The sequence below is a fragment of the Symphodus melops genome (assembly GCF_947650265.1).
Source record: "Symphodus melops genome assembly, chromosome: 18".
NCBI classification, from domain to species: Eukaryota; Metazoa; Chordata; class Actinopteri; order Labriformes; family Labridae; genus Symphodus; species Symphodus melops.
Window position 1 is genome coordinate 11,205,302 of NC_136708.1, and position 25,057 is coordinate 11,230,358.

The 25,057-nt window shown below is 40.6% G+C and overlaps 3 protein-coding genes across 4 annotated transcripts in view; 2 read left to right on the top strand and 1 right to left on the bottom strand.

Moving 5' to 3' along the window:
• The first annotated feature begins 334 nt into the window (after positions 1-334).
• LOC306839715 (homeobox protein Hox-A10-like) overlaps positions 335-25,057 on the top strand; it is a 37,467-nt gene continuing 12,744 nt past the window's right edge. For both annotated transcript variants that reach the window (XM_079368560.1, XM_079368563.1), the window contains exons 1-2: positions 335-431; positions 23,750-23,966. The gene's annotated coding sequence lies outside the window, so the exon portion shown is untranslated. The remainder of the gene's footprint in view (positions 432-23,749; positions 23,967-25,057) is intronic.
• On the bottom strand, positions 3,553-6,634 carry evx1 (even-skipped homeobox 1). Its single transcript, XM_079367880.1, has 3 exons — positions 6,201-6,634; positions 5,090-5,325; positions 3,553-4,587 (listed from the first exon to the last, which is right to left on the bottom strand). The coding sequence occupies exons 1-3, from the start codon at positions 6,565-6,567 to the stop codon at positions 4,060-4,062; spliced, it is 1,131 nt and encodes a 376-aa protein (XP_079224006.1). The 5' UTR covers positions 6,568-6,634; the 3' UTR covers positions 3,553-4,059.
• On the top strand, positions 16,094-18,328 carry hoxa13a (homeobox A13a). Its single transcript, XM_079368808.1, has 2 exons — positions 16,094-16,901; positions 17,370-18,328. Exons 1-2 carry the CDS (start codon positions 16,241-16,243, stop codon positions 17,615-17,617), a joined length of 909 nt encoding a protein of 302 aa, XP_079224934.1. The 5' UTR covers positions 16,094-16,240; the 3' UTR covers positions 17,618-18,328.

Below are 25,057 nucleotides of genomic sequence, written 5' to 3' on the forward strand. Positions count from 1 at the left end.
CCAATAACTTAATTCGTTTCCAACTTCAAAGACACGTTGATAAATAATTGTACCAGACAATTAGCCCAGATGTTTTTGAGGATTTGAAGGATGAGGAAGCCTAAAGTGAATGACCTTATAGAACACAGACTGCTACCTTTTTGGTGTTCCCTTTAACAAGGTGTTGGCTACAGACTATAGTGATTGAATGGGCCGAACACCTGCTTAAAACCTCCAGGAAGAGACCATTTTTTAAGTCCCACCCACCACCCCCCAACTCGATCCCGTGGTATGTTCCAACTTGGAGCGGGAAATTGGGACATAAAAATCAACCAGTTACGATCGTCTGTTTGGTTAACTTCCGGTGTCAAGCAGGACAACGCCATCATGTCAAATGTGGAATCTGAAGCCCTTCGCGCCAATGTTTAATCCACACGATACCTACTCCATCTGTAAGCATATAATGTTGACTTTATTTTCCTTCCCTATATGTGTCAATTACCACTTTACGTTGGTACATTGCAATGAGATGAGATTCCTGTATGTGGAAGCTGCATGGTTCCCTTCGGCGCCAGTAGGCTCGCATATCTCTTGGCGTTTTTGAATGTTCATCCGTTTATTTCAACTGTAGTCTAAAGGTTAAGGAGGACTTCTATCCTTCTGCATGTATTAACTTACCGCTGTGTGCTGATTTTAAATTACAAAGGCCAATGGTGAGTTAAGGCCTATTGGTGGAGAATTCCCCTGTGGTCCCTGAACGCAGCATTAAACCCCTGCTGGTTGTTGAAACGGGAAAAAGAGCAAATATCTTATTTTCAATTTTAATTTCTCCATCTATAAAAGCATGCCACCTCTTCACCTACAAGTGATATATAACACAGACCCTCTGCTACAAAACCAAAATAGCCAAATGATTCTAGTTTTCAGTGTCGGATAATTTTGATAGGAATCTGCACAGAAACACTCAAAAACACAATCGACTCCACTTAATTTAAACAACTAGGCTACATCGTAAGAGTCTGGTTTAAATCTGAATCCATCTTGCTCAGTTTTTGTTGCTCTTGTAACATAAGCACGTAGCAGCCGGCCCATTTTGCAGCTTCATAGAGCTGTCTCCTGTGCACCGTAAATAAGGTTGATAAAGACGCCGCTGAAAACGACTTTCACGCGTCCCCCGATTGATTTAACGTGACCCCCGTTTCCAAATGATATTGTAAGCCTATTTAAACAGATGAAGGCTTAAATTGTCTTGCTTGTATGCGCATTAATCTCCCATTCATCATCATTACTGTGTGATTGCTCCGTCCACGCCTCCACCAGCCCCCTGCGTTACGACAAGGGCCTGTAAATTAGGATGTAATCCAATTTAAACAGCGGCAGCAGCAGCAGCAGCCACACATCCATTTGGTGTCCCTTTTTTCTGTTTTTGAATGTTCTGTCGGTAGACAGCTGCTCTGCACCTCCCCTATCAAAATGCTTTGTGCTGGTTGTGGGAGCTGGGGAGCCCTGAGCCAATTCTCCCAAATAGGATCTTCTACACGGATGTAATTGGTGTTATATGCGCAATCTAAGAGCTCATCATATCTTGAAGCTCAGTCATATGCAATCTTTCAGCTCTTAAATGGCATGTTGATGCTGAATTAGACCACTGAGAGTTCGGCCGTGTATTTTACGCAGTGTAGAGACAGAGATCCATATGCGCGGCTGGGTAAATGTGGCTGTAATTTGCCTCACTTTAATGTGTCATTCTGGCACGGTGTGACGCGGGTTTAGTAGATGATCGTATACTTGCTGCCGCTTCTGTGTAACCGAATGGAAATCAGCTTCCCAGGCTGTTAAAGCTAACCAACATTTTAGAGAGACTTCGCCTTTTGAATATGCTGCAAGTCTGATCTGTTCATCTTTATTTTATTGTGCAATTTTATTATGCACAAACCAAATCCACTTTCCTGCTGCATGACCCGCGTCCACATCAGGCTTTAAGACATCGCCTGATAGTTTACATAAATCTGCCTTGTGCTTTTGCCCCAGCCCGGGTGGCTTAAACGGTGTATTATTCCAAACATATGCATTTTAATCAGCTCGGTCACACTTACAAGAACTGCAGTTAATAAGGCCATCAATCAAACGAGCGTGCGGGAGGGGAGGCGGGGTGTGGGGGGGGAAGGGGTGCTCGTCGGTGCGTTGCGCGTGTGGGTGCAGGAGGGTCTGATGAAGAACATTTTTACCTCCGCATCAGAACTGGATGACAATCCTGTTAATTAGAACGTTTGCTGGTCGCTTGTTGTCGTTATGCAACGGATCCTCTTCTATAGAGGCAATCAATTGGAAATAATTAATTTCTCAAAAATTCGATTAATTTCTTTTTTTTTTCATAGTTCCTTCTTGTAAAGGCTGGATGGAAGTGAATAGGCTCTCAAGGCCCACGCGCAATTCCAACTATTTCTCCCCATATTCTCGCATTATCTCCTGATCTCTCCCACCTCCACCTTCAAACTGGTTGATTGTAAGTCTCTCTGTGAGGTTCCACGCGTGCTCACAAATCCTATTACGCGCAGAAAACGATTTGAATCCTTACGGAGCTGGTCGTATACGCGACCTAATAAGAGCCGCTGATTGGTGGTGGGCCTCTCTAAAGCATCGATCTCTTTTCATTTCCAATATCTGTAGACAAGTAATTCTGTCGTGTCTATTAAGTGGCGCGAAAGAAAAATATGAGAACTGTTAGCGGAGCCCGGGGACCACTTAGCTGTCACGGTCAATCTAGTGGTTCCATCAGGAGGTGTAGGGGGCACGCGGGGGCTTTTGACACCAACCACTTGAGAAGAAAATTAGTGTTATTATTGGAGGGAGTGAGAGACCAATTCTGAGTGTAGAGAATCCTTTACAGACAATTAATGAACTCTAATTATCTGAAGGGAGGTTTTGCTATTGTAGTACAGGAACATAGCTTATTTTTATTGATTCATTTTTATTTATTTCGTTTTCAAATAGCTTTGTGGTTTTTATTAGTATTATTTTTTTATATATATAAATGTGTTTAGACGACGCATACTCAATTGTAATGTTGATTATTTGTTTATTGCAAATTAGACGTTGAGGACAACCCAGCCCCGAGAAGGAAAAAAAAAATCATAAAAAAATAAACAGTCATTTTAAGTCATGTTTTTCTACAACTTGGTGTCACTGTGTTCAAACATATTTTTAAGAGGCATATTGTCATATTGGTCATATATTAATCACATTTTAATCGAAATTAGGAACTAGATTCCATGTCATTAAGAGAGGAAACTAAAGGGGTGTTGGATGTTCACTTTTATTCATTTACTTTTTTTTTCTCGATGTGATTGTCCTCCCTCTGTCTCTCCATCCATTTTCCTTCTCCTCCCCCCTCGTCTTCCTTTTCTTCGTCTCCTCCTCGTCCCCCCCCCTCGTCAACCCGTGCAGGCTGTAGTAATCCGTTCCCTTGGCGCCTTGTTACCTTTTGGCAGTAACGATCCCTTCCTGGTATTATCATTAATTCAACACTCAAAATTCACCGGGTCGTACATATACATCACTCTCTAATTTTCACCAGCATCTGCACAATTCGGCCCGGGCTTCCAGTGCCGCCGTGGAGGGCCCTGGTGTGGAGAGCTGCTTTCTAATGAGACGAACTCAGTCTGTTAACAAATCTCCCTTGTTGGAAATAGTGATGGAAAGCATCATTTTCATAGACCAAACAATACATGGAGGACGATTTGGACCACATATAATATTATTTAAAAGAAACAAAAACTTAACGTCATCCATCACGCAGATTTAAACGTTTCTCTGGACCACGTCCTTCTCGAGCATCAAAATAATCTAAAAATCATCTATCTGCGTTTGTGTCCATGTTTGTGTCCACTGTCTTGGCTCTGAATGATTTTATCAGTAATTGGAGATCCGTTGTGCGTCACGTAGCTGGAGATCTGGCTATTTTGCCACAAAGTTTAAGCTGGCCTTCACTGCTTACAGGCTACCTCTTCATGCTGTGTCAGTCCTGATTTCATAATAGGAGTTTATGGTAAAGGCTTACATTATGGAAGAGTTTTGGTTTTATCTGGTCAGAGGCACTTCCTCCCTCTGGTCTAAAGTCACAGAGGAGGATTTGCTGAGCACTGAAGGCGTGAATGTGACAAAAGCGTCAGTCCTGCTGGTTGGAGAGCACGCGAAGTCCGATCCAGAGGGCCTCGTTGAGATACCGTTAGATTGACTTGAATGACAGGCCAGACAGGAGCACGGGCTTCCTCCGGGACCGAGGCCGTGGGGAGGTCCGGGGTACAGGGAGGGGTGTCTAAAGGCGCACAGCAGCTCCGGCCTCTGGTAGGGATGAGACAGCATCCGGAAACTGTCCAGGGACCGCAGAGGATTGGAAAAAGGGGTGGCGGCCGGAGCAGAGCCAGCTCCGACACCCAGGTGGGAATAGTAAGGCAGCGGCAGGTGGGATGGGAAGGGGTAGGGCAGGTTCCCCGTGGCCGCCGCGTGGCTCATCATGTAGGTGTAGAAGGCCGGATCTGCGGGGTGAGGCCACGTCATGGCCAGACGCTGGCGTTTATCTTTCATCCTGCGGTTCTGAAACCACACCTGAGACGGAGACATAAAGAGTCAAATATTAACCAGGACAGCCACGCAAAAGAAGGGTGCACGACAAACCAACAAGAACAAAAGCAAACATGTAGAGCTGGAATAGCATTTCCGCCTTTACGCGTTCGTTTCTTGCAGCAGGAATTAGCTTGTTGAATTTTGTCTTGGGAATATATATAAAAAAATTGTTCGATATGCGGTCAGGAAAACCAATGTGGAGTCCTTTTTGTGCCACTTGTAATGATACAATTATCAAATCAAAAATAACCAACAGTGTGTGCAGCTTAGGTTATTCTCAAAATCTATTCTCGGTCTTTGAATGACACAATGTGTTGTCTTTTTGTTTTTACCTTTTTATTTATAAATAAAAAACTGTTTGGAATTAGTGAAATAAATAAAACTGTTTGCAGAATTGTAGCTTTGATAAAACCATCTTTCTAAATCGTAACTGACAGTAGCAGGCCTGACTGTGCCCTGGTCCTCTCACACACCGTAGTCTTACCTTTATTGTGGTTTCAGGTAGATTTAAGGCGGCAGCAAGTTCGCATCTCCGCGGTCTGGACACATAGTTCTCCCGGTAAAATTCCTTCTCCAGCCGGGAGATCTGCTCCCGGGTGAACGCCGTCCGGTACCGGCGAATCTGATCCGCTGAGTAGGACAGAGAGCCCTGACCTGGGACCATCTTACCCGGGTCAGCTCCATTATCATTTAGATGAACTGGCGAATCCCCATTCCGACCTGTTTAAACGGACACATGAAACAAATATGAAGCATTTGGCTTTAAACAATTCTCCAGAATAATATCAATATATTTTTTTCTCTCTTTCGCTTCATATTTAGGTTTTAAAGTTAGGTGTTTACCTCGGTGGTGGGATATGGCTTATCTTGATCATTTTAAATGCATTGTAATCCAAGACCCCAATATGCAGGTTTGTATGTTTACAACTTACTTGTCCCTTTTATTGTATTTTAATATTTGTTTTGAGAACTATACAGAAAGATCTTTTAATTTGACGAGAATAATAAATGAAGATATTATTCCCATTCGTTGTCTTCCTCTTCTTTGGCATCCTGTTTTTCGGCAAACTGCCGATTAAAAAAAAATCCAAAAATATTTATTCCCATGTTTATCATAATTTTTTAGATCCTTTTCGAATTGTGTCACACATTTGTAGCATACGGTTTTGTTCCTTGGACATGCCTCCTTATTTCATCCCTGGCTTTCCTTTCCTTTTTGTTGTTGTTAAATCTACTGCATTCCTCGTGCGGTAAATATAGGCTACATAGGCTCAATTGCCTGTATTGTTAAAGTCATAGGGGAAAATGCCTGGTTAGATTGTGGGTGTCACCTCAGCATGTTTCCAGCCACACTGGTCACTTGACAGCACAGCTGTGCAGCACACACACTCTGCATTTATCAGTTGGTATTGAGGCTGAACTGTACAGGATAGATTGTTTATCTTAAGTTCACTGCACATGTTGATGTCTTTAAAAAAAAGAGACTGGCTGTAAGTGACATTTATGTTCAGCGTAACACACGTTTGCATTCAATCAGTGCCACATTTGCATGAGCATGCAGTCACGGAAAAAGACGCAGTGCATGCTGTTCTTACCTTTAGCAGTCGGGTAGTCCATGCTCTCAGGCGTGCAGCTCACATCAATTTCTTCGTAGAAGTCCGACTCGGTGTCTGAGCTGCTGCCGTCTTTGTGGAGATGATCTGTCCGGTTTCTTTCTCCAGACGAAGACGTGCCAACCAGTCTCATGTCTGCGCACAGATTCCTCCGTGGATTCTCCTCCACCATCACCTCCGTCCTGTCCCTAGAGTAGGGCGCAGCACCGGGGCTCAGACAGCTCCTGTGGCCCGGCTTCCCTGGCTGTTCTTGCAGCTCGGGGCTCCCAATGGCTTCCGGTAAATTCGAGCTGCTCTTGCTCAGCTGACCTCCCTCTGCCAGCATCACCATCTCCTCTCTGCTTTCCATCACAGGAGTGACTTAAAAAACCTCGACTCCGCGTGAGAGCGCAACCACCAAGGCGACGGTTTTCAGGTTGGAGGGGTGTGTTTGTGTGTAGAGGTGGAGGTGGGGGGCTCTGAGTCTTAGGCAGAAGGAAGGATAGGCTTCTAGGGAAAAAAAGAGGGGATGCAATCCGGTGTGACCCTGAGAGGAGAGCGCTCCAGAGTGCGCAGAGGGAGCTCTGGGAAGGATCACCATTTACCCTCTCTCTCTCTCTCTCTCTCTCTCTCTCTCTCTCCCCTTCTCTCTCTCTCTCTCTCTCTCTCACCCTCTCCCTCTCTCTCTCTTTCTCCGGAGCTGTCATTCTTAATAAGCCTGTCGTCAGGACGGTCCCCCCCTCTGATGACGACACGCATTGATTGTAGATGGATAAGCAGACGGAGCGACGGCTGCAGTGGGGTTGAGGGGTGGGGGGCTTGTAAATATCTTTTTGTCCATCTCATATAAAGCACACTGATAATGACTGGTGTTTTGAATTACAATATGCAGGGAAAATAACATCACTATTAGCAATTTAGTATGTTCATGCTGATTTTTTCATTTATTTTATTTGAACCAGATCACCCTTTTTAGCATATAAAGCAATTTCTTTTGAACATGTAAGTCCTGGGTCTCTGTAACTTTAGCTCTGCAGAGTTCTATTTTTTTTTTTTTATTAGTATTTTAAAACAATCGAACATTAAATAACAATTTTTGCCTTCGAGCACCACCCTCCCAACTCTCATTCCCTGTCTTAGTGCCTCTCTATTATTCACTTAAAGTGGAGTCAAGTAAAGTCTAAAAAGGTCAAGTCCTGAGGTCAGAGTTTAGATAAGAGGCACTTTGACATAAAGTCCAAAAAGTCAACAGCTGAGCAACCACACAGACAAATCTCTACTAATCATCTGCTCCTCTTTAATTGGTATAGAGCTGGTTAATTATATGAATGTGTAATATTGGATATTCTTAAAATTAATAATTCATTCTTTATTAATGATGGATAGACAGATAGATGTACTTTATTGATCTCAATATGGGAAAATTTAGCGTTGCAGCAGCAGAACATCAAACACAGCACTAAAAATGTACAAAATATAAGAGTAAGAATAACAATAATATATAGACCAGGACTTCACTTAAACATTCCAACTAGTCAAATGTGGCTTTCCCAACAGCAGATGTCCTTGTGTGGACTGATGTGTAAAGACCTCGGACCTCAATGAGCATACTAGTGTGACAGGCTGGTGGCCTTTTTTTTTTTTTTTTTACTAGAATATGAAACACAGGTGGGTGTGTGTGTGTGTGTGTGGGGGGGGGGTTAACACTGAAGGTAGATTGTCATTGAGAAGTGGAGGCAGAGAACTGAACATACAACTTAACTTCTGTATCATCTCTCTCACAAAGATCATAGGCGATAGTTTTGGTTTCAAATAAAGTTCTGAAGGATGCATTGACCATTTAAAAAAGAAATGATTTTGGAGACTGTACCTCCTGCCACTGTAACCGAGATCATGCTGTTTTTACTTTGACTTGCACCAGTAATGAAAATTAGACTCCCAAATCAGTGACAACTCTTTACTTCTTTGAGCCTTAATGACTCGAGATTTTATCATTCATTCTTTATTGAAATATGCATGTTAATAGATTTTGAAGTGTAATTTTTAAAAAAGCATAAAAGTAGTGCTCCCCTTGATGGGCTTTGAATCAGAATCAGTTTTATTCTCAAAAAGGTTCACACAATTTGTCCTATTGCTATTGGTGCGTTCATTTCAAAACACAATAATTGAACATGAAGAACCGAAGTGAACAGCAGACCTTGTGTTTCAAAGAGACGGAATAAAAATATCAATGCATCAGATAACCTATAAACACATGACTTGTAACAGCACATTTTCAGGCATATGCCTACTTGCTACACTTTCAGTTGTATTAAAAAAAAAAAAAAAAAGCATTTCATGAGAAGGACCTGACCATGTTTGACACAAGCAGTCTTACCCACCGCCTCTTAATCAGAGTGGAGGACTGCAGCTGTAGGGCACAGTGGTAGTTGGACGGCCATGATGAATAGTATAGAGAGGTGGAGTCATGTGGTCTGGCAGAGAGGAGGGGGAGGCAGACTGAGCAGCTCCAGGAGTAGCAGCCTCCGCTGTCCTTGTGCGCCCTCGCCTGTCCGAATGAGGGAAAAGGCCCCGAGCGGTGTCTCCCCTCCCCCCACCCGGCCTGGCAGAGAGGAGTGAGGGAAATTCCTCTGGCTTTCTCACTCCACTCTTTTCATCTAGCCAAAAGGAAAAAGTACACCCGTTGTTTTTAATTATTATTTTATTTTCACTCATCTCTATCTTTTCCTGACTTTCTGAAGCCTTGATTGGGACTTAGTGATGTTTCTTTTTCATAAGGTTTGGGAATGGACCGGTAGCTCCGGTGGCAAGCCAAAGTAGACTCGATAAACATTGCAAAATATGTGCAAAGTAATTCCCTCTTGGCAAAATAAGCTTTTCTTCCTACCTGTCCATAATTATTTTATATTCATTCTGCCTTTAATTTCAGCTATCAACGTCATTCTTCCAATCCAAAATGAACAATCAAGATATCTGCAATTTATTTTTTCTTAAGAAAAACACAATTGTTATAGATGACCTGTCTACAACCCAGTTGTGTTTTAATGTTAGATAAACAAAATTAAAAATGATTGCAGAGCTCCATATTGTTATGAACTATATCCTTTGTTAGTCTGTTTGTGAATAATAAAAAAACGCAGAGGGACTTTAAAACTAAATGCTTTTCTTTTCTTGGCATGGTCATGTGGACCTTAAATTCATTTACCCTATCCTGAAAGTAAATGCATATTAATCCTTTAAAAGAGAGTGCCTTGGAGGTGTGTCTTGTCAGGTAGACGCAGAAGAGCAGTATACTAAATGCAAATGATTATCTATATAAAGACGACTGAGTTTGTCGCCTATTCGAAGAACACCACTCGCTTTCCTTCGTACATTTTTCTCTTTTTTCTTAACTGAACAGTATGTCAGACTTTAAAATTATTTTTTCATATTTATAAAGAACCACAAATGTAAAGTATCTAATGAACTCTTACAAAAACATAAATATGGAAATGAGTTAAGAGGAGAAAAGGGCCACAAGTCAGTGAGCTTCGATTAATAGACATACTGAATAGTTTTTAACTGGCGTTTAAAAAAAGGATCAAACATCATTACAATACAAATCAAATACGTTACAGCCGGTGAAATGTACTGGATATGCAGTAAAATGATGCAGTGCAAATCCAAGGCAGAATCGAAAGTCTCCATGAACAACTCACGGTGTCCCCAGTTTTTAGCGATGATTGGTTTACTCAAGTTTAAAAATCATGAAGAGGTAACACGTTTTAGTGGGTGCAACTTATGATGGCAAAAGACGCTGTCGTTGTTTTTTTTGTTTACCAGTAGGAGGAGTTATGCAACAGGTCTTGGCCAGGGCAGATGACATCTTGTGATCATCCGGAGATAAGTTAGAGGTTGTTTTGCGCAAGAGATGAATGACCTTGCGAATTTCCAGTAGTGTCACTTATACAGTGTTTGTTTAAGATAGTGAAGGACAGCGCTTAGAGGGTTTTACTGATTGTGGAACCTTTTTGTCCTCATTCACATAAAAAAGAATTGCAGTGCTATGCCTCATCTTTAAAACCTATAGAATATACCCAATGCAAACCCCTGGGTGTTCTTGTTGACTGAAGTGCAGAAACTGGGCAACCCTCTGCTGCTTCAGTGTCTAGTTTTGCAGGAACAGATCAAAGAGGGGGAGAGACTCAAGCGGCAGACACTGCAGAATGCGCCCCCTCGGTTTTACTAGCCAGCCCAACTTGAACTTGACCATGGAGCCTGCGCAGTAAGCTTGTAATCCAATCCACGGCCCTCGCAGTGCAGGCATTCCAGGTTATTTTCTTTTGGCACAAAAAGTGTTGAGTGTGTGATAGAAACGCGCGAGAATGGGTTTGGTGAATGTTAAATCTGCTGCTGGATGAAGGTGTAGCATTTCCTTCAGAGAGGGGGAAAAAAAAAACCTAGACGGAAATAACATCTCACCTCTCCTTCATTATCATGGCCCCTCCCGTCTCCATTGCTTCAACTTGGCCTTGAAAAAACATGACGCAGCCACCACAGAGTTAACTCGATGACCTTGGGGAGAAACACGTCCTGATTACTAGAGCTGCAATTCTGTGCGCTTTTGGAGACTCGCGATTATAGCTCTTCTCTGCGCCATCCTGCAACCCCTTTTAACTATCACACCAAGGGCTTAGCAAGCGATGAGATCCAGCCAGTATCACCCTGTTAAATGGGAAAACATCACTGGGTAGGGCTTACCACCAGTTCAGCAGTAGCAAAGCAACACACCAGGTGCAAAGCCCTGACGTTTCACAAGAGCGCATGTAAAGCTCGAGTCTTTGCGTCCCTGGCATCGTTGAAGGAGGTGATATTTACAAGTCTGTCTGCTTGCAAATGGTTTTTTTTATTTTTAGGGAGTGTTACTGTCATCAGTTCCATTGCAAGTACATGTTCCCTCTGTTTGCTGTATGTCTTTTTAAACGACTTAAAACGTTTTTCTTTAAAGAACTGAAATCACGATTAAACAGATGAAGGTATTGCAGTGATTTTTAAAAAGAAAAGAAACTTCTCTCTTATTCAAAGGTTTAATTTAAGTGCTGTATTATGTTGACGCAAGTTAACTTTCAGACAGGTATCCAACTTATTTGCATGCGATCCAAAATGCTACACCAAACCCGGACAGGACTGCAAGACTGACTTCATCGCCTTCCACCCGTACAACAGACGCTTATTTAACAGGGATTAAACTTTTACATTTACACTAATATTTCTCTGTAAATATATCAACAGAAGTCAAACTGTTTCTACAGTTTTAAGCTGTGATTTTTAAACATTGTAAAAGTTTCTCTCTTTAGAAATGTATTATAAAGGAATCAACGTCATTTATTATTTTTTGCATTTGAATAACCAAACGTCACACTTTTATTATGAGCTTAAAGAGGGATCTGCTTCCAAGGAGTGAAATACTGAATTGAATGTATGACTACACAAAACCTAGGCGAATGCGGCTATGATTCACTTTGAGTTGAAAAGCTTTATTCCAGTTTGTAAACACTCATCAGAGATGTCGTCTTGTGAAAACTGCCGGGTTTTCTTTCCTTTTGGTGTGTTCGGTTTTCTCGAACAGATCATCGAAAACAATTCAAACATTTCAGCATCTTTATTCGGCGACACCCTGCGTTTAGTCGAGACTCATATAGCCTACTTTAAAAACATATGAATTAATAAATAAACCGGTTGTAGGCCCATGTCTTTTACCCTATAGTGCGTGCAGTGTTTCAATTAAAAACGCGACATAGGCTGAATTCGTATTCTGTAAAATGCATTTTAGGAAGTTTTAAATGTGTGGTCGTGGCTTCTGAAGATTGGCTCGGAAAAATTCACTTGTATGTCGGCCTCTATGCTTTCTGCTCAGAGCAAAAGGCCATGACGGCAGATTGTAGAAACAGATTCTGATGATAATAGTTAGGATCAGAAACAACAAGCTCAATAGCTGTTAATAATGGACACTATTGTGATGAATTCAAACTTTATATTCTTGAGAGAATAAACAGTTTGCTCTAAAAAATGACTTCTTTGAAAAGTGGTACGTTCATACAATTGCTACAGCCAACAAATAATATGTAAAAAAAAAACCCAAACTGTTTTCCGTCCTCCAACATGGTAAACATTCCGTTAAAACTCGCTGTATCTGCAATCACAAATACAACAGATGGGAGACTGAACCGGCTGAACATTCTATCAGAATTCCGCTTGCCAATAAATGATTTCACACGCAGCTTACATGCTCGAGCTTTAGCAGGCTGTTAACGCAACATTTAAGACTTCTGCAGGAGAAACAGAAACAGACGGACACACAGACATCAGCACACATCCAGAGCACAGTGGGAGGTAAAGTTTACAGTTAGCCGTGCACCTTAAGGTGGCAATCAGTGTGTGAGCGAGAATGAGTGGGACATTTTTTTTTTCCTCTTTAATTTTACACAATCCCTGTTAATCCCACCGCAGGCCACCGTCCAGAAAATATGCAAAAGTCAAGTGTGTGACCGGCCTGCGGTTCACTGCACTTGCCAAAAATAAATATTGCTTAATGTTTTGACACATTTTTTTTTCACAACAGCCTGTTTTAAATGCGTGTCATCAACAAAACTGAAATTTGACTGCGTGTAGTTTGTCTCAGCAGCTCAGTTTATAACATCATTTATGCTATTAACGATAGAAATTTATAGCTGATCATAACTTTATATGGACCTGTTCCTCCTTTGCCCGTGCAGGCTTCAGGCGCTGGCTATGGGGAATAAAATGTGCGCTTTCACTAGTGCGTTGCGTAATTTGGATAAAAATACAAACAGGGGGTTGAGCCTCAATAATGACATCAGAGAAAAGCCTCCAGGTTGTGCTGCCAGGTCCTTAAGGAAATTCCATTGATCCTCACATAGTTAAATGTGACGTTTATTTATGCCTATCACTTAGAACATGTTAAAATAACTTTTCATTATCAACTCAACAGTTTCTGCCAGAATGTAGAGTTAGTTTAGTGACAAATCAAATATGAATAATTCTTTCCAACAAGGCTCCCTGCTACAAAATGTTGGAGTCCATGATTCAATGCGTGTACTTGTATTTGGCGGGACAATGAGTGCGACGCCCCTGTAGTGTGCTCGTTGTTCTTTGGGATGTCTCGTGTCTGGACAGACCACGTGTGCGCGCTGCGACAGCCACTTTGGTAAGGACACAGAGTTGCTGTGAGGAAGAATAAAAAAAAAAAAAAAAAAAAAAAAGGTTCAAAACATGGATCCAAAATACATCTTATCTGTATGAAAACACCACTGCGCAGCATGTTAGAGACTAAGAATGTCTGAGATGGAGGCTCTGGTATTCAGCAATGTTGTATCATCTAACAGGAAATTAAGAAGATATATTTGAGGAACAGTAAATGATCAACACATTGGTGTTTATTTTGAAGCTTTATTTGATAGACGAAAACGCCACAGGGCAGCACGCAACAGGCCGGGCCTTGTGCAGTTACTCAGTGACTCACAGTAGCTGCATGTTTCTCAATGATTTCATTATTAAAGCTGTGTTGTTTGATAAAATAAGCACACATCCAGGCTTCTGGTGGTGGGAGTGTAAGACACATTATGGGATTTCTCCTCATGAAATCGTGAGGGCAATTCATTTTAATTTTTTATTAAGATGACAAACAAATCTTCATTCGAATGATTTACATTTTCTCCCAAATAAACAATTTACTAGATTAAGCTCATGACTTTATTTATTCCAGAGGCCAATTCGGTTTCGTAATTTTGCATTTTAACATTTGAACAAATCGCAGACTCTCTTTCATTCATGTTGAATTTGATGCGCTTAAACTTGAGTTACATTAATTCTTAGAAACTTGGCTTCTTTGTTTAAATCTTCAATCAAGAACACTACAGAAAAGTGTTACCCTGTGCCACATTTAAATAAATGCATTACCTCAATTCTTACCGCGATTTATAGAATTTCAATCAATAATAGTTGTAATCAAATGTAGCCTATTCATATTTAGCACTAAAGCTGCCCTCCCTCCGACAGCACAACGTGCGTCTCATCATGTACGTTGCTATAACACACGGCCTTAAACTCTTTGATGTTGTGAAGTGAAACACAATCAGTCATTTCTGTCTAGTAGACACTTGTTTTGTCCACATCGGTCTCCTTTTTTTTTTTTTTTTTTTTAAGTTAAACACGAACTTTTCCCCAGCAAGTCAGAAGGCCTATAGATCCGTAAATAGCCCATCTTCCTGTTTAGGCTATGCATGTTGTGCTTTCTGAATAGGGTTGATTTTAACATGTTTCTATTTTTATTGTTTTTACATGCAATTAAAGTGAATTGTGAATAACATATGGTAAGTTTTAGTGACGTGAAAGGTTGCATTTGAAAACAAAGAAGCTCGTGTATTTTACGTAAACATTTCACGTCTATTGGTTGCAACCCAACCGTCTGCATCAGTGTTTTACGCACTAGAGTGTTAGATTCTGTTGATTTGAATGTTATCCCTTTGTTGCAGCCAACATACAAGAACAATTCCCCTCAGTCAGATATCAACTAACATTGGACTTTGGAACAAAACTGGTGACAAGTCCGGTGAATGGTCCACCAGGTCCATCTCCTCCAACAAGGAATAGAAAGATAGCCTGAGCTCGTAAACACAAGCGACCAGACACACACACACACACACACACACACACACACACACACACGCACGCACATTAAACACACACGACACGTCTATCCCTTCCTTCTTTTCTTGGATCAACATTTTCACGCCTATCTGCCAAAAACACCCCCAATAGATCTGCAAAGCAAAAAAAAAACAATTCCTTTTAATTTTTTAAACGCTATTGGACTCGAACGCACCACCCAGGAGTAGCGGGTACAGACCTGTCTGTGAGAATAAACGGCGGTGAAAACCAAATGATAGTAAAAGTTAATGTCCTCCAATAGCTTTCATTGGGACAGGAATTCTCACCCCTCTTCCGCTCCTTTCAGGCGTTCAGACGGTTCCTTCAAAGCGTGAATAGCCCGACAGGCTGGACGGCTAGACAGCAACTTTCAACTTGACCTTGGCCTCAAGCCGTGTCTCCCTCCTATGCAAAAACAAGCACGCACTACCAGGTCGAGAGATGTTTTCTGTCTTATTGTAAACATGTCGGAAGTCTCATGTCTGGAATATTCACTGATATAGCATTCCATGTTCTTGAATTCTATCTGGATTTTACCGTTGTGGGCTCTCCCTGATTGTATTTGTTCAGATATTTGCAGGCACAACCTAACATGATATATCGACTGTAATGCTGTCTATGAATGTCTTTATCCAAAAATGAACGCGAGTATTAATTGTGCAACAGCGTGCGGCAGTAAATTTACTTCATGCAAACTACATACTGTGCAACATTAGTATGCACAATACGAAAACATTGTATTTTTATTAGTGTGACTTTGCTTTTGAAGCTTGTGAAGGCTGTGTAATTTACTTCCCATAGAAACGCAGACATGTGATCATTGCGTGGGTAAAGGCCATGACGACAATCATTTAATTCTTAAGTCTGTATTCAAAGTAATTCATCATTCCATTACAATAATCTCCTCTTATTTTAACTGAAAATATGACAAGAATCATTGTAAAGCTATTTTAAATTCAAGTAATAGTGATTATATATCATAGAACCTTATAGGTAAAAGCAGACAACTCCTTTTTTGTGTCTTAAAACTTAAAAGAAAAAAGGGATACAATCCATTTCAGTCGACGGAGACTCGACAAAAGCGAAAGGTCCTGGAAAGGTACGGTCACCTTACTTCGCCGCATTTTTCTCCATTTAATTATCTGTACTGGGTGATGTTTACCGTCCTCTTTGCATAGCCGGGTCACGTGACAATGGCTTGGCCAATGACTGCGCAACCTCTGCGCTCTTGTGCGCGTCAGAGTGGCATTACTCTCTGGGAACCAGTATCTCCTTTTTTCAGTCTCTGAGCTTTTTAAAAAAGAGCCAGAAGCTCTAATGTTGGATGCCGTGCTATGACAACATCACTGCTCCTCCGTCCGCGCTGGGTCGACCCGTCGGTTATGTTCCTCTACGACAACGGCGTCGGTTCCGATGAAGTAAGCAAGAACATGGACGGTTTTCCTGGTGGCAACTTTGCTGCTAACCAATGTAGGAATCTGATGGCGCATCCCGCGACCCTGGCACCCAGCACGGCTTACTCGTCCAGCGACGTGCCCACCTCCGGAATGGGCGAGTCAGTGAAGCAGTGCAGCCCCTGCTCTGCAGCTCAGAATTCATCCAGCGCGTCCCTGCCTTATGGGTACTTTGGTAGCGGCTATTACCCGTGCAGAATGTCGCATCACAGCAGCATAAAGTCGTGCGGAACGCAGCCTCCCTCTGTATATGGAGAAAAATATATGGACACCTCTGCCTCAGCCGACGACTTCACCTCTCGGGCAAAGGAATTCGCTTTTTATCCAACTTACCCTTCAGGCCCATACCAACCTGTTCCTAGCTACCTGGACGTTCCGGTGGTGCCAACAATCAGTGCGCCCTCAGAAGCCAGACACGACTCCCTGTTGCCCATGGAGAGCTACCAGCCGTGGACTCTTGCCGCCAACGGCTGGAACGGACAGGTTTACTGCGCCAAGGAGCAGCCGCAGCCCGGACATATGTGGAAGTCTTCCATACCAGGTAGGCTGCTTTCCTCAGAGTCCAGCACTTAGACATAGCAGTATTACCAAAAGTAACCAGTGCGCATTTTGTACAGAATGGAAGTGCAAATGTCAGTAAACCTGCTGAAAACACAGCTGTGTGTTACTTTAACAAATATATTATGTGCGACAGTAAAACGTGTTAAGCATGTATGGACCAAGAAAAGAGCCAGATGCGCATGTATCATGTATTTAAGTATTTTTAAAACAACCATTTTGCCATATTTAATCATGTGATATAACAAAGTTAGTCTCATATATTTCTTGCTTTTAACACATTATTTTACACAGTGAATCAGACAATATATAATTCAATATTGAGAAGCAAGTGAAAATGTGCGGCTCATGTTTTTATTTTAAGAAATATAAAATCACTAAGAATGTTGAGGTCCGTTGACTTGTTGAGAGGTGGCTACATGATAGCTTTTTTTTGTCTCTTGTCTCTCAGACACGGTGTCCCACTCCGGGGGAGACACTGGCTCTTATCGACGTGGAAGAAAGAAGCGCGTGCCATACACCAAGGTGCAACTGAAGGAACTCGAGCGCGAGTACGCTGCCAATAAATTTATCACGAAGGACAAACGGAGGAGGATATCTGCCCAGACCAACCTGTCCGAGCGGCAGGTCACAATATGGTTTCAAAACAGACGTGTAAAGGAGAAGAAAGTTGTGAACAAATTGAAAACCATCAGCTAGTGTATTATTATTTTTACACTGACAATTATCTGTGGGAAATAAACTGACACTCACACACTCACACACACACACACACACACACACACACACACACACACACACACACACACACACACACACACACACACACACACACACACTCGGACTCACACACGGACTCATGGACTGGAACAACACTCCTTCCTGAGTGAACATGATTTATTTGTACCTTGCCAAATGATTTCTCGGACCTTCTGGAACAAAATCTAAGGCCTCTAATGAAAGGCGGACCTTGCCACTTGTTGTTAAATATTGTTCCAGGAGTCAAGTGGTGGGGAAAAAATGGACTATATATATATGTGCAGTAAGCTTATGTGTGACTTCTCTTGGCATGTTCACCCTTAAAAAAAGGAAAAACTGACCCCGGATCAGAACATTTTACGCCACCGAGCTACGCTTTTATCTGGAACTTTTAACGAGAGCGATAACGTGAAGATTCACAGGAAATGGCGGATTTGGACCTTGGAAATGTTAAATATTAATCTCTCCTGGCTTCTTATTTTAAAACCTGCTCACATGCTTTGCTTGTATGAACTTTTAGTCTTATCATATAAACCCTTGCTCTCATTCATATTCACTCAATCCATGGTGCAATCCTTTTTTTATGATGATGCTTAGATAATCGTTCGGGATATGTGTTCATGGCGATCATAGCTATAATGTGTGCGTATTCATGTGGTTGTACATAAAGTAAAAATTCCGGCATGATATCAAGATAATTGTCTGAGTCCATATGTCGGCGTTCAAGTCCGCGCCAATAAATTATGGACTTGGTCGAATTTCATTGACGTAGCCTATATTTACATTTCAAGGGTAAATTGAATAGATTGTGCTCTCTCGTTTGTCGTTTCTACACTAAAGGCCTCTCTACTCTCTGCATGTGAAAACAAATCCAACGTGTTCTGTAGTCAGTATAGTAACGGGTTTTGCTGTAGCATATTCTCTGTTTCACATTTTTATAAAATCCTTTAACAATTTGTAGTTAAATATACATGAGTGCAGTGTGTAGCAGAATTCTGTTTGACTCTGGGAAAAGAATAAATAAGTCTGTGTGACCTGTTTGTTCTAAAATGCAGGCTGACATTGCCACCTAGCGGTGACTTTGTGACATAAACCGGAGGACAGCGCTGTTAAATGCCCCATAAGAAAGCTTGACTGCCTACTAAATAACAATACTTGTATAAAAGATATAATAATATTAATAGGAAATAAAATAAATATAATTATAGTTAAATTGTCCAACATTTAGAACACACATGTTTCAATTATCTGCCTTTGAGTAAAACGGCAAAAAAAGAGACTTAGACCTGTTGTTGATCATGAATTGTCTTTTTTTTAAACGTAAAAACTAAAGTAACACATCACAGCTGACTCACTTATGTAGTCTATGTTTAAGTGTACATCAAACACTACCGCATATATCTTAAATATGGATTTCAAGGACATTGAATGATGAAGGTCATTAAGTTAATTTCGTTTATTTGTGTCCCAGAAGATACTTTCGTTGTGAATTGTTTTTTTCCATAAAAGAGAAAATATTTGTATAGTTTTGGTGTAGGCTTTGAAAGGCAGCACGTTTTTAATTGGGACTAGGCCTACATGTTATCCCGTTTTTGTTGCGCTTTCTCACTCTCGGCAATTTCCAACGGTGATCGTGGAAACAAATTTTGATAAGAGTATCTACAAAATGGGTGGTTAGGTTTCAATCCCTAAATTTTGAATGAGCTTAAAGATAAAGAGGTAACTTCAGTCTAAGGTGAAACAGACTGGAATGAGACCAGCCGGTTAATTAAGAAATAATGAAAAGCATCGAAAGGCGTTTTCTTAGTCTCAATCAGGGTTCTAAAATACAACTGGACATATACTCTCTACAGACTACAGACCTATAATACAACATTCAAAGCTACAGCTATACTGTCCGTCATTTCAGGCTTTTTCAAAAATCAAAAGCAGAATCTTTTTTTACGAAATTTATTCTGGGACTTAAAACAAAAATTAAATTCGAATGTTCACGTTCAATGAGCCTACATTGATTCTCATATATATATATATATTTTTTTAAATAAGTAAAAATTGAAATCTGTTAAAATAAGCTAAGGTGCACGTTGTGATTTAGTCTGACGCTATCACATTGTTGGCAGTTAATGGTTATGTCACGTTGCAAAGAAAAAAAATCCTATATAGGCTACTTGAAGAAACCACACGTCCCTGCTGTCCCTGTTTAAATTGGTATCATTGTTTTCAATGTCAATCATTCGGCAATAGTTTTGAATTGTGAACTTGTCAGCTGTATTTTCTGTCGAATTTACCAAGTGCAATGTAAAAGCGCAGCTGTAGCCAGAAACCCAAGATCCACACGTTTGACTGCATTCGGTGAAATGAAGTAGTCTTACTGGCACTCAAATGTCAGGCATGAAACCAATCCCCTCCTTGTTCAGAGCTGGTAACTCCATTGGATGCCAGTCCCACCTGTTAGACTGCTTTACACCGTGTTATATATATATATATATATATATATATATTATTTTTTTTACCCATTTTGTTGTTTGTTATATCATGCTAGTAAGAGCAGGTAACATGATATTCCGAATCATGTGAAAGCTATTCTTACTTCTCCGGCAATCGCATGGAAGAATTTCATATAAAGTCGAAAACATTTGTATTGCATAAACTAAAAAGCCCAACGTCGACGTCTTTATTGAAAGATAAAGACTGTCATTCTCTTGATTCAAATAGGCTATAGTAGCCTAAATAATAGCTATAGTGGCCTAATAAATCTAATAGTGGGTATACCTTGGGGCTAAACAATTAAGCTTTATTATATAAACAGGGACATGATTGGCTCTTTGGTTATTATTATTTACAATAGGCTCAATAAAATAAACAAAGTGACTTAGGCACACTGTTGTAGTTGTCAGGTCATACTATATTCTTTGAATGTTCTTGTTTAAATAGTTGTAATGTAACCTTTGGGCGTGTTTTAACACTTCAAATCTTTCTTTCAAGATCTTTTCCGTTTAACGTTGAAATATGAGAGTCGAAGTGCAGCTTTTTCCGCACACTTTAAAACTCTCAAATAATTAACATATCCCACTATGACTCGGCGTCAACCCTAGAGTATTTAAAAAAAAAAATCAGAGTAGAGCCTTAGACTATCGTGTGTTTATGATGTGCGCATGACCAGCTGAGTGACAGAAAGTAACCTCGCAATAATCTGCGTCCGCGAGCACGTTATTCAGCGTGCCTTTTCAGCCACCCCCTATGACGTAGCACGGCTGAGCGCGCACGTGTTATGAACGTAAAGATAGGAGAAAAAGTGAGAAGTCTGACTGCGCGATGTATTCTGAAGTCCAAAAAGCACAGACTCGTGTAAGTAGCGGAAGTCAACGGCAGAGATTTATTAGCGCGATTCCTCATTGGTTGTAAGGGAACATAACGGCGTCCCATTGGCTCACCGAACCAAAACAAGGCTACAAATCCCGCCCCATTTGCAATGAACGTGTCAGTCCAAAGCTCACAGGAAGCTCCGCCTATCCCTCTTACTGCACGAGCCATCTTTGACTGGACAGGAAACAGCAGGCACAGAATGACTGTAAAAATTGAGTTTTGCTGCCACACTAAGGCGAAATTGTGAATTACAATTAATTTCAGTACACAAAAAAAATATCCAATTATCATTGACTATAACATATCCTGTTTCTGTTACATCATATAAATCTAGTTTACTATATTAAACGTGAACCTTACTACAGTTTTTTGATCAAAACACACAGAGAAGCTAGAATAATTACTAAGCCGAATGTGGATATGAGATTTCCATCAGCGTATAACCTATTTAGGCTACTATTCAATTAAACACTGGCCCTGCTGTCAATGGCCAGGGTCATTATATCTTTAAGCATAAGATTCAAATGATTATTTTGCCTCCTCCAGCAAGTCTGTTTTTAAGCCTATAGCATAAGAGACGAAAATTCAAACTGCTAATGGCCTATCTGAAATGCAATGAGGTTTTGGGATCTGTGCATTAGGCTTATAGTCCCCAAATCCACCAAGCAGCCTGTGTGTCTCTTCCGCCTGTCAGACGCTGTTGAGCACAGACAGGCCCATTGCTCTTTACATTGACCTTCGCTGTCTCTGTGCGTAATGGAGGCGAGGCCTGCAACCTTCAGACAGACACAAACAATGTAGCTCTCCTCTGGTCAAGCTTGAATGAGTTTGAGTTTGAAGGTAATCTCGTAATACAGCAAAAAATAAATAAATAAATAAATAACCGGAGCAGACATGCATTAATCCAGCACCGTGTCAGCGGTCAAATAGAAGCACTTGACCGAGATTAGGTGAAAGCCTCCTCCATGTCCCAGTCGGCGCCTCATTCCCCGACAGGCACGCAGGCTATCCCTGTCCTGATCTCAAAGGATTTAAAATATATATTCCAAATAATTTACGCGGTTCATATAGGCTGTGGCCTATCAAATTAATGTTTACAGCAAGGATGAATACATATCCTATGGTTTATAACGGACGCACATCTGTTTCCCTGGTGTGACTTTTGCTTTGTTTAATAAATTAAAAAAAAATAATAATCAAAATAATAAATCCCTTCAGATACAGAACTTTAAAAGAAACCTAAAAAGTTAGGCTATAAAACTTGAACCTTAAACCCTTTAATTCGCTGCAAGGCGATGGAAAACGTAAAAAGAATAAATGTTTATTAAAATGTTTTGATAACCACTGCAAACGTTTAATTCTTGACTTTCTTTATTGGTCTCTGTTCAAAAAAAACAACGACTGTGTTACCGTTTTCTGAAACAATTTTACACCGCCTATTGCGCATCTTTCCAAGTAAAAACATATGAACATGAAGGACGTTTTTGACTTAGTTGGATGATTTAAAGGAAAGCGTTTTTTAACTTCCATTGATGGGAACCTGGATCAATTAAGACATGTTCAAATAACAGTTCGTTATCATTCGAGCTGGCATGTAGAAAAAGAAAGCGACTTATAGATTGGTTACGATAGTTTTCATATAGGAACGTATACAAAGGTAACACGGAGTCACATAACCACTTGATCTGGGTTTTGTTTTAAATCGAAATATAACTGATTTGTTTTGTTCTTGTTTGTTGTTTTTTTTGTTTGTTTTGTTTTTTTTAGGACTAAAGGCTTTATCTATTGGCAAACGCCCACATTTGTACATATACAACCCTAGGTTATATTTCCCTATTTCTCATCGATACACGACGCCATACTCCGATTTCACTGAACCATATTTGAAGAATCCTGGGTTATAGCTTACATTTGTAATTTGTTGTTAGTATTTTATTTGGCTAGAAAACCACAGGTCAAACTAATTTTGAATGCCTTTTTCAACAATTGAAAAGATTTTGAATGATTTGAATGTTCTTAAAATGAAGAATCCAATAAAGAAAAACGCGCTTTAAATATGATATTGGGCTTCTGTATACCTACTATTCACCAGACTTAATCAAGCCATATATATTTTGGAAACAATCCTCAAGTCATCTGATCAAAGATCTGACAAATCGCCCTTTTTTTCTAAAAAGTTCCAATACAATGGAGAAAAACTGCGTTTGAATAGTATCCTATTCTGTCATTCAGCATGCAGAGAGTTAAACTATAAGACAGTTGAACTGCATGTTTATTTGGCTATGGCGATAAATACATTATCCTTAAAGCTAAATGCAGAACATGCAGAAAATATGCGGATACGCAGAGGAAATGTAGCCTGTGTGTCAGCGTATAGCACTCAAATTGATAATTATGATTTATGCTTAAAGTTAAAACACAATTAACAGGCTAAAGTGAAGTTAAATGTAAATTATAATGCTGTGATTTTGTGTGTTTATGGTTTTACAATCTCTGTCCTTCAAATGAAAATGCGCTATGAAGACAGTCTTCTAAAGTCGAATAATTTAGTTTTTACCCGGGTTCCTTTTCCAGAATGTAAGACTTTGCCTTCTTTATACTTTAACTTGGACTCTGTCTTTCACTTTGTTTTCCCTTCTGTGTTTGTTTCCATTGTAAAATTTCATTTCTCCCCCACTGAAGTCCAGTTTATGTCCTTTTGTCCAGGCCCGCGGATGCTGACGCCTTGTCTCCCAGGACACCCTCTGCAGACTAATCCAGCATTGTGAAGTCAGTCAGAGGGACTCCCATTGACCGTGGAGTTGGTCGCTTTACCCTGCCTGGCCCCTGTGTGGTCCTGCTTGAGCCCTCATGTCGTCGCCTTCTCTGCCAGCCAACATCTCTGTCACCTGTGGATAAATCAACAGATGTGTCGCTTAATCAGGTTCACATTTAATGATATTTTCCTGCTTGGTCAGTTGTCATTTCGCCGGTTTTGATTGTTTCATGTTTCAGTCTGACGCTTTTATAATCGCCCTGCAAATCCAAGCTGGTATCAGCGTGGCCAGTAACATGACAATGTGTTTTAAACGTGTCTACATTGAAGTTAAACTTATTTCAATGTAGAAATACAGAGGGAAAAAATAACAGAAGATTGCAGATAAAATCCAAAATTTCAAACTTCATTGAGTGTTACAAGCTTGATAATTAGCTGAGTCCAGTGCAGCTTTGGTTCTGCGACATTTGTTTAGTAACAAACCGTTATATTGAGTTTAAACCTCGTAGTTTGTGATATTGGATTGCTTCAGAGTGTGTGCATTTACAACTCACGGTTGGCGCCTGCAGTATCCCTTATTGTACAATCCGACTGTATCTGTTCGGCCTCCTGTTCAGCATACTGCGTTTGTGTCTTCACTTGGTGAAGAATATACTGAAAAGAAGCTTTCAAATGCAGGTGGCCCCATTTTCCATCCTAAAATGAAAACAACAGAGCAGCCTGCACTAAAGCTCTGCTCTTTTGATTTCACTTGAAGACTAAAACTGCAGGAGGTTTCTTTGCAAGACACTGCATGTGTCCATTTAGCCTGCTTTACAGCCTATAGGCCTACCTGACGTGGCGTTAAACTGTACTCAGTTCCAACACGTGATTGTTTACTTGTTGTATCGCAAGGTTTTATGGCGCACGGATTGGGCTATCTGTGCGTCGCGTTCTCTTCCTGTCTTGTCCAGTGCGATTCTGTCACCCCATTCAATTCACACTTCCATTAACCCTTTACCTTTCATTTATTATTACACATGTTTTTTTTTAACATCAGTCATTTTAAATGCATGTGTTTTGGTGTCTAGTTTTTTTTTAAAATAATCGTTTACTGTGTGTGCGTTTACGGATGTCTCCACATATTTGACACAAAAAGGTCTAGAAAACTTTCTGTCTTTATTTCAAATCTGCAGAGTGACTTGGTCTTTGATATCAAATATCAGTGGTGTAATGTTTATCCTTGAGGTTTAATGTTTCTGTTTTTGGTACAAACCCTG

Excerpts from the sequence above, each read along its gene's own strand:
- evx1 (XM_079367880.1), bottom strand. The coding sequence starts at position 6,567 with ATGGAAAGCAGAGAGGAGATGGTGATGCTGGCAGAGGGAGGTCAGCTG. Across the intron at positions 5,326-6,200 it reads GGACTACCCGACTGCTAAAG|GTCGGAATGGGGATTCGCCA; the intron begins GTAAGAACAGCA and ends CCGTTTAAACAG. Across the intron at positions 4,588-5,089 it reads TACCTGAAACCACAATAAAG|GTGTGGTTTCAGAACCGCAG; the intron begins GTAAGACTACGG and ends TCTCCGTCTCAG.
- hoxa13a (XM_079368808.1), top strand. The coding sequence starts at position 16,241 with ATGACAACATCACTGCTCCTCCGTCCGCGCTGGGTCGACCCGTCGGTT. Across the intron at positions 16,902-17,369 it reads GTGGAAGTCTTCCATACCAG|ACACGGTGTCCCACTCCGGG; the intron begins GTAGGCTGCTTT and ends CTTGTCTCTCAG.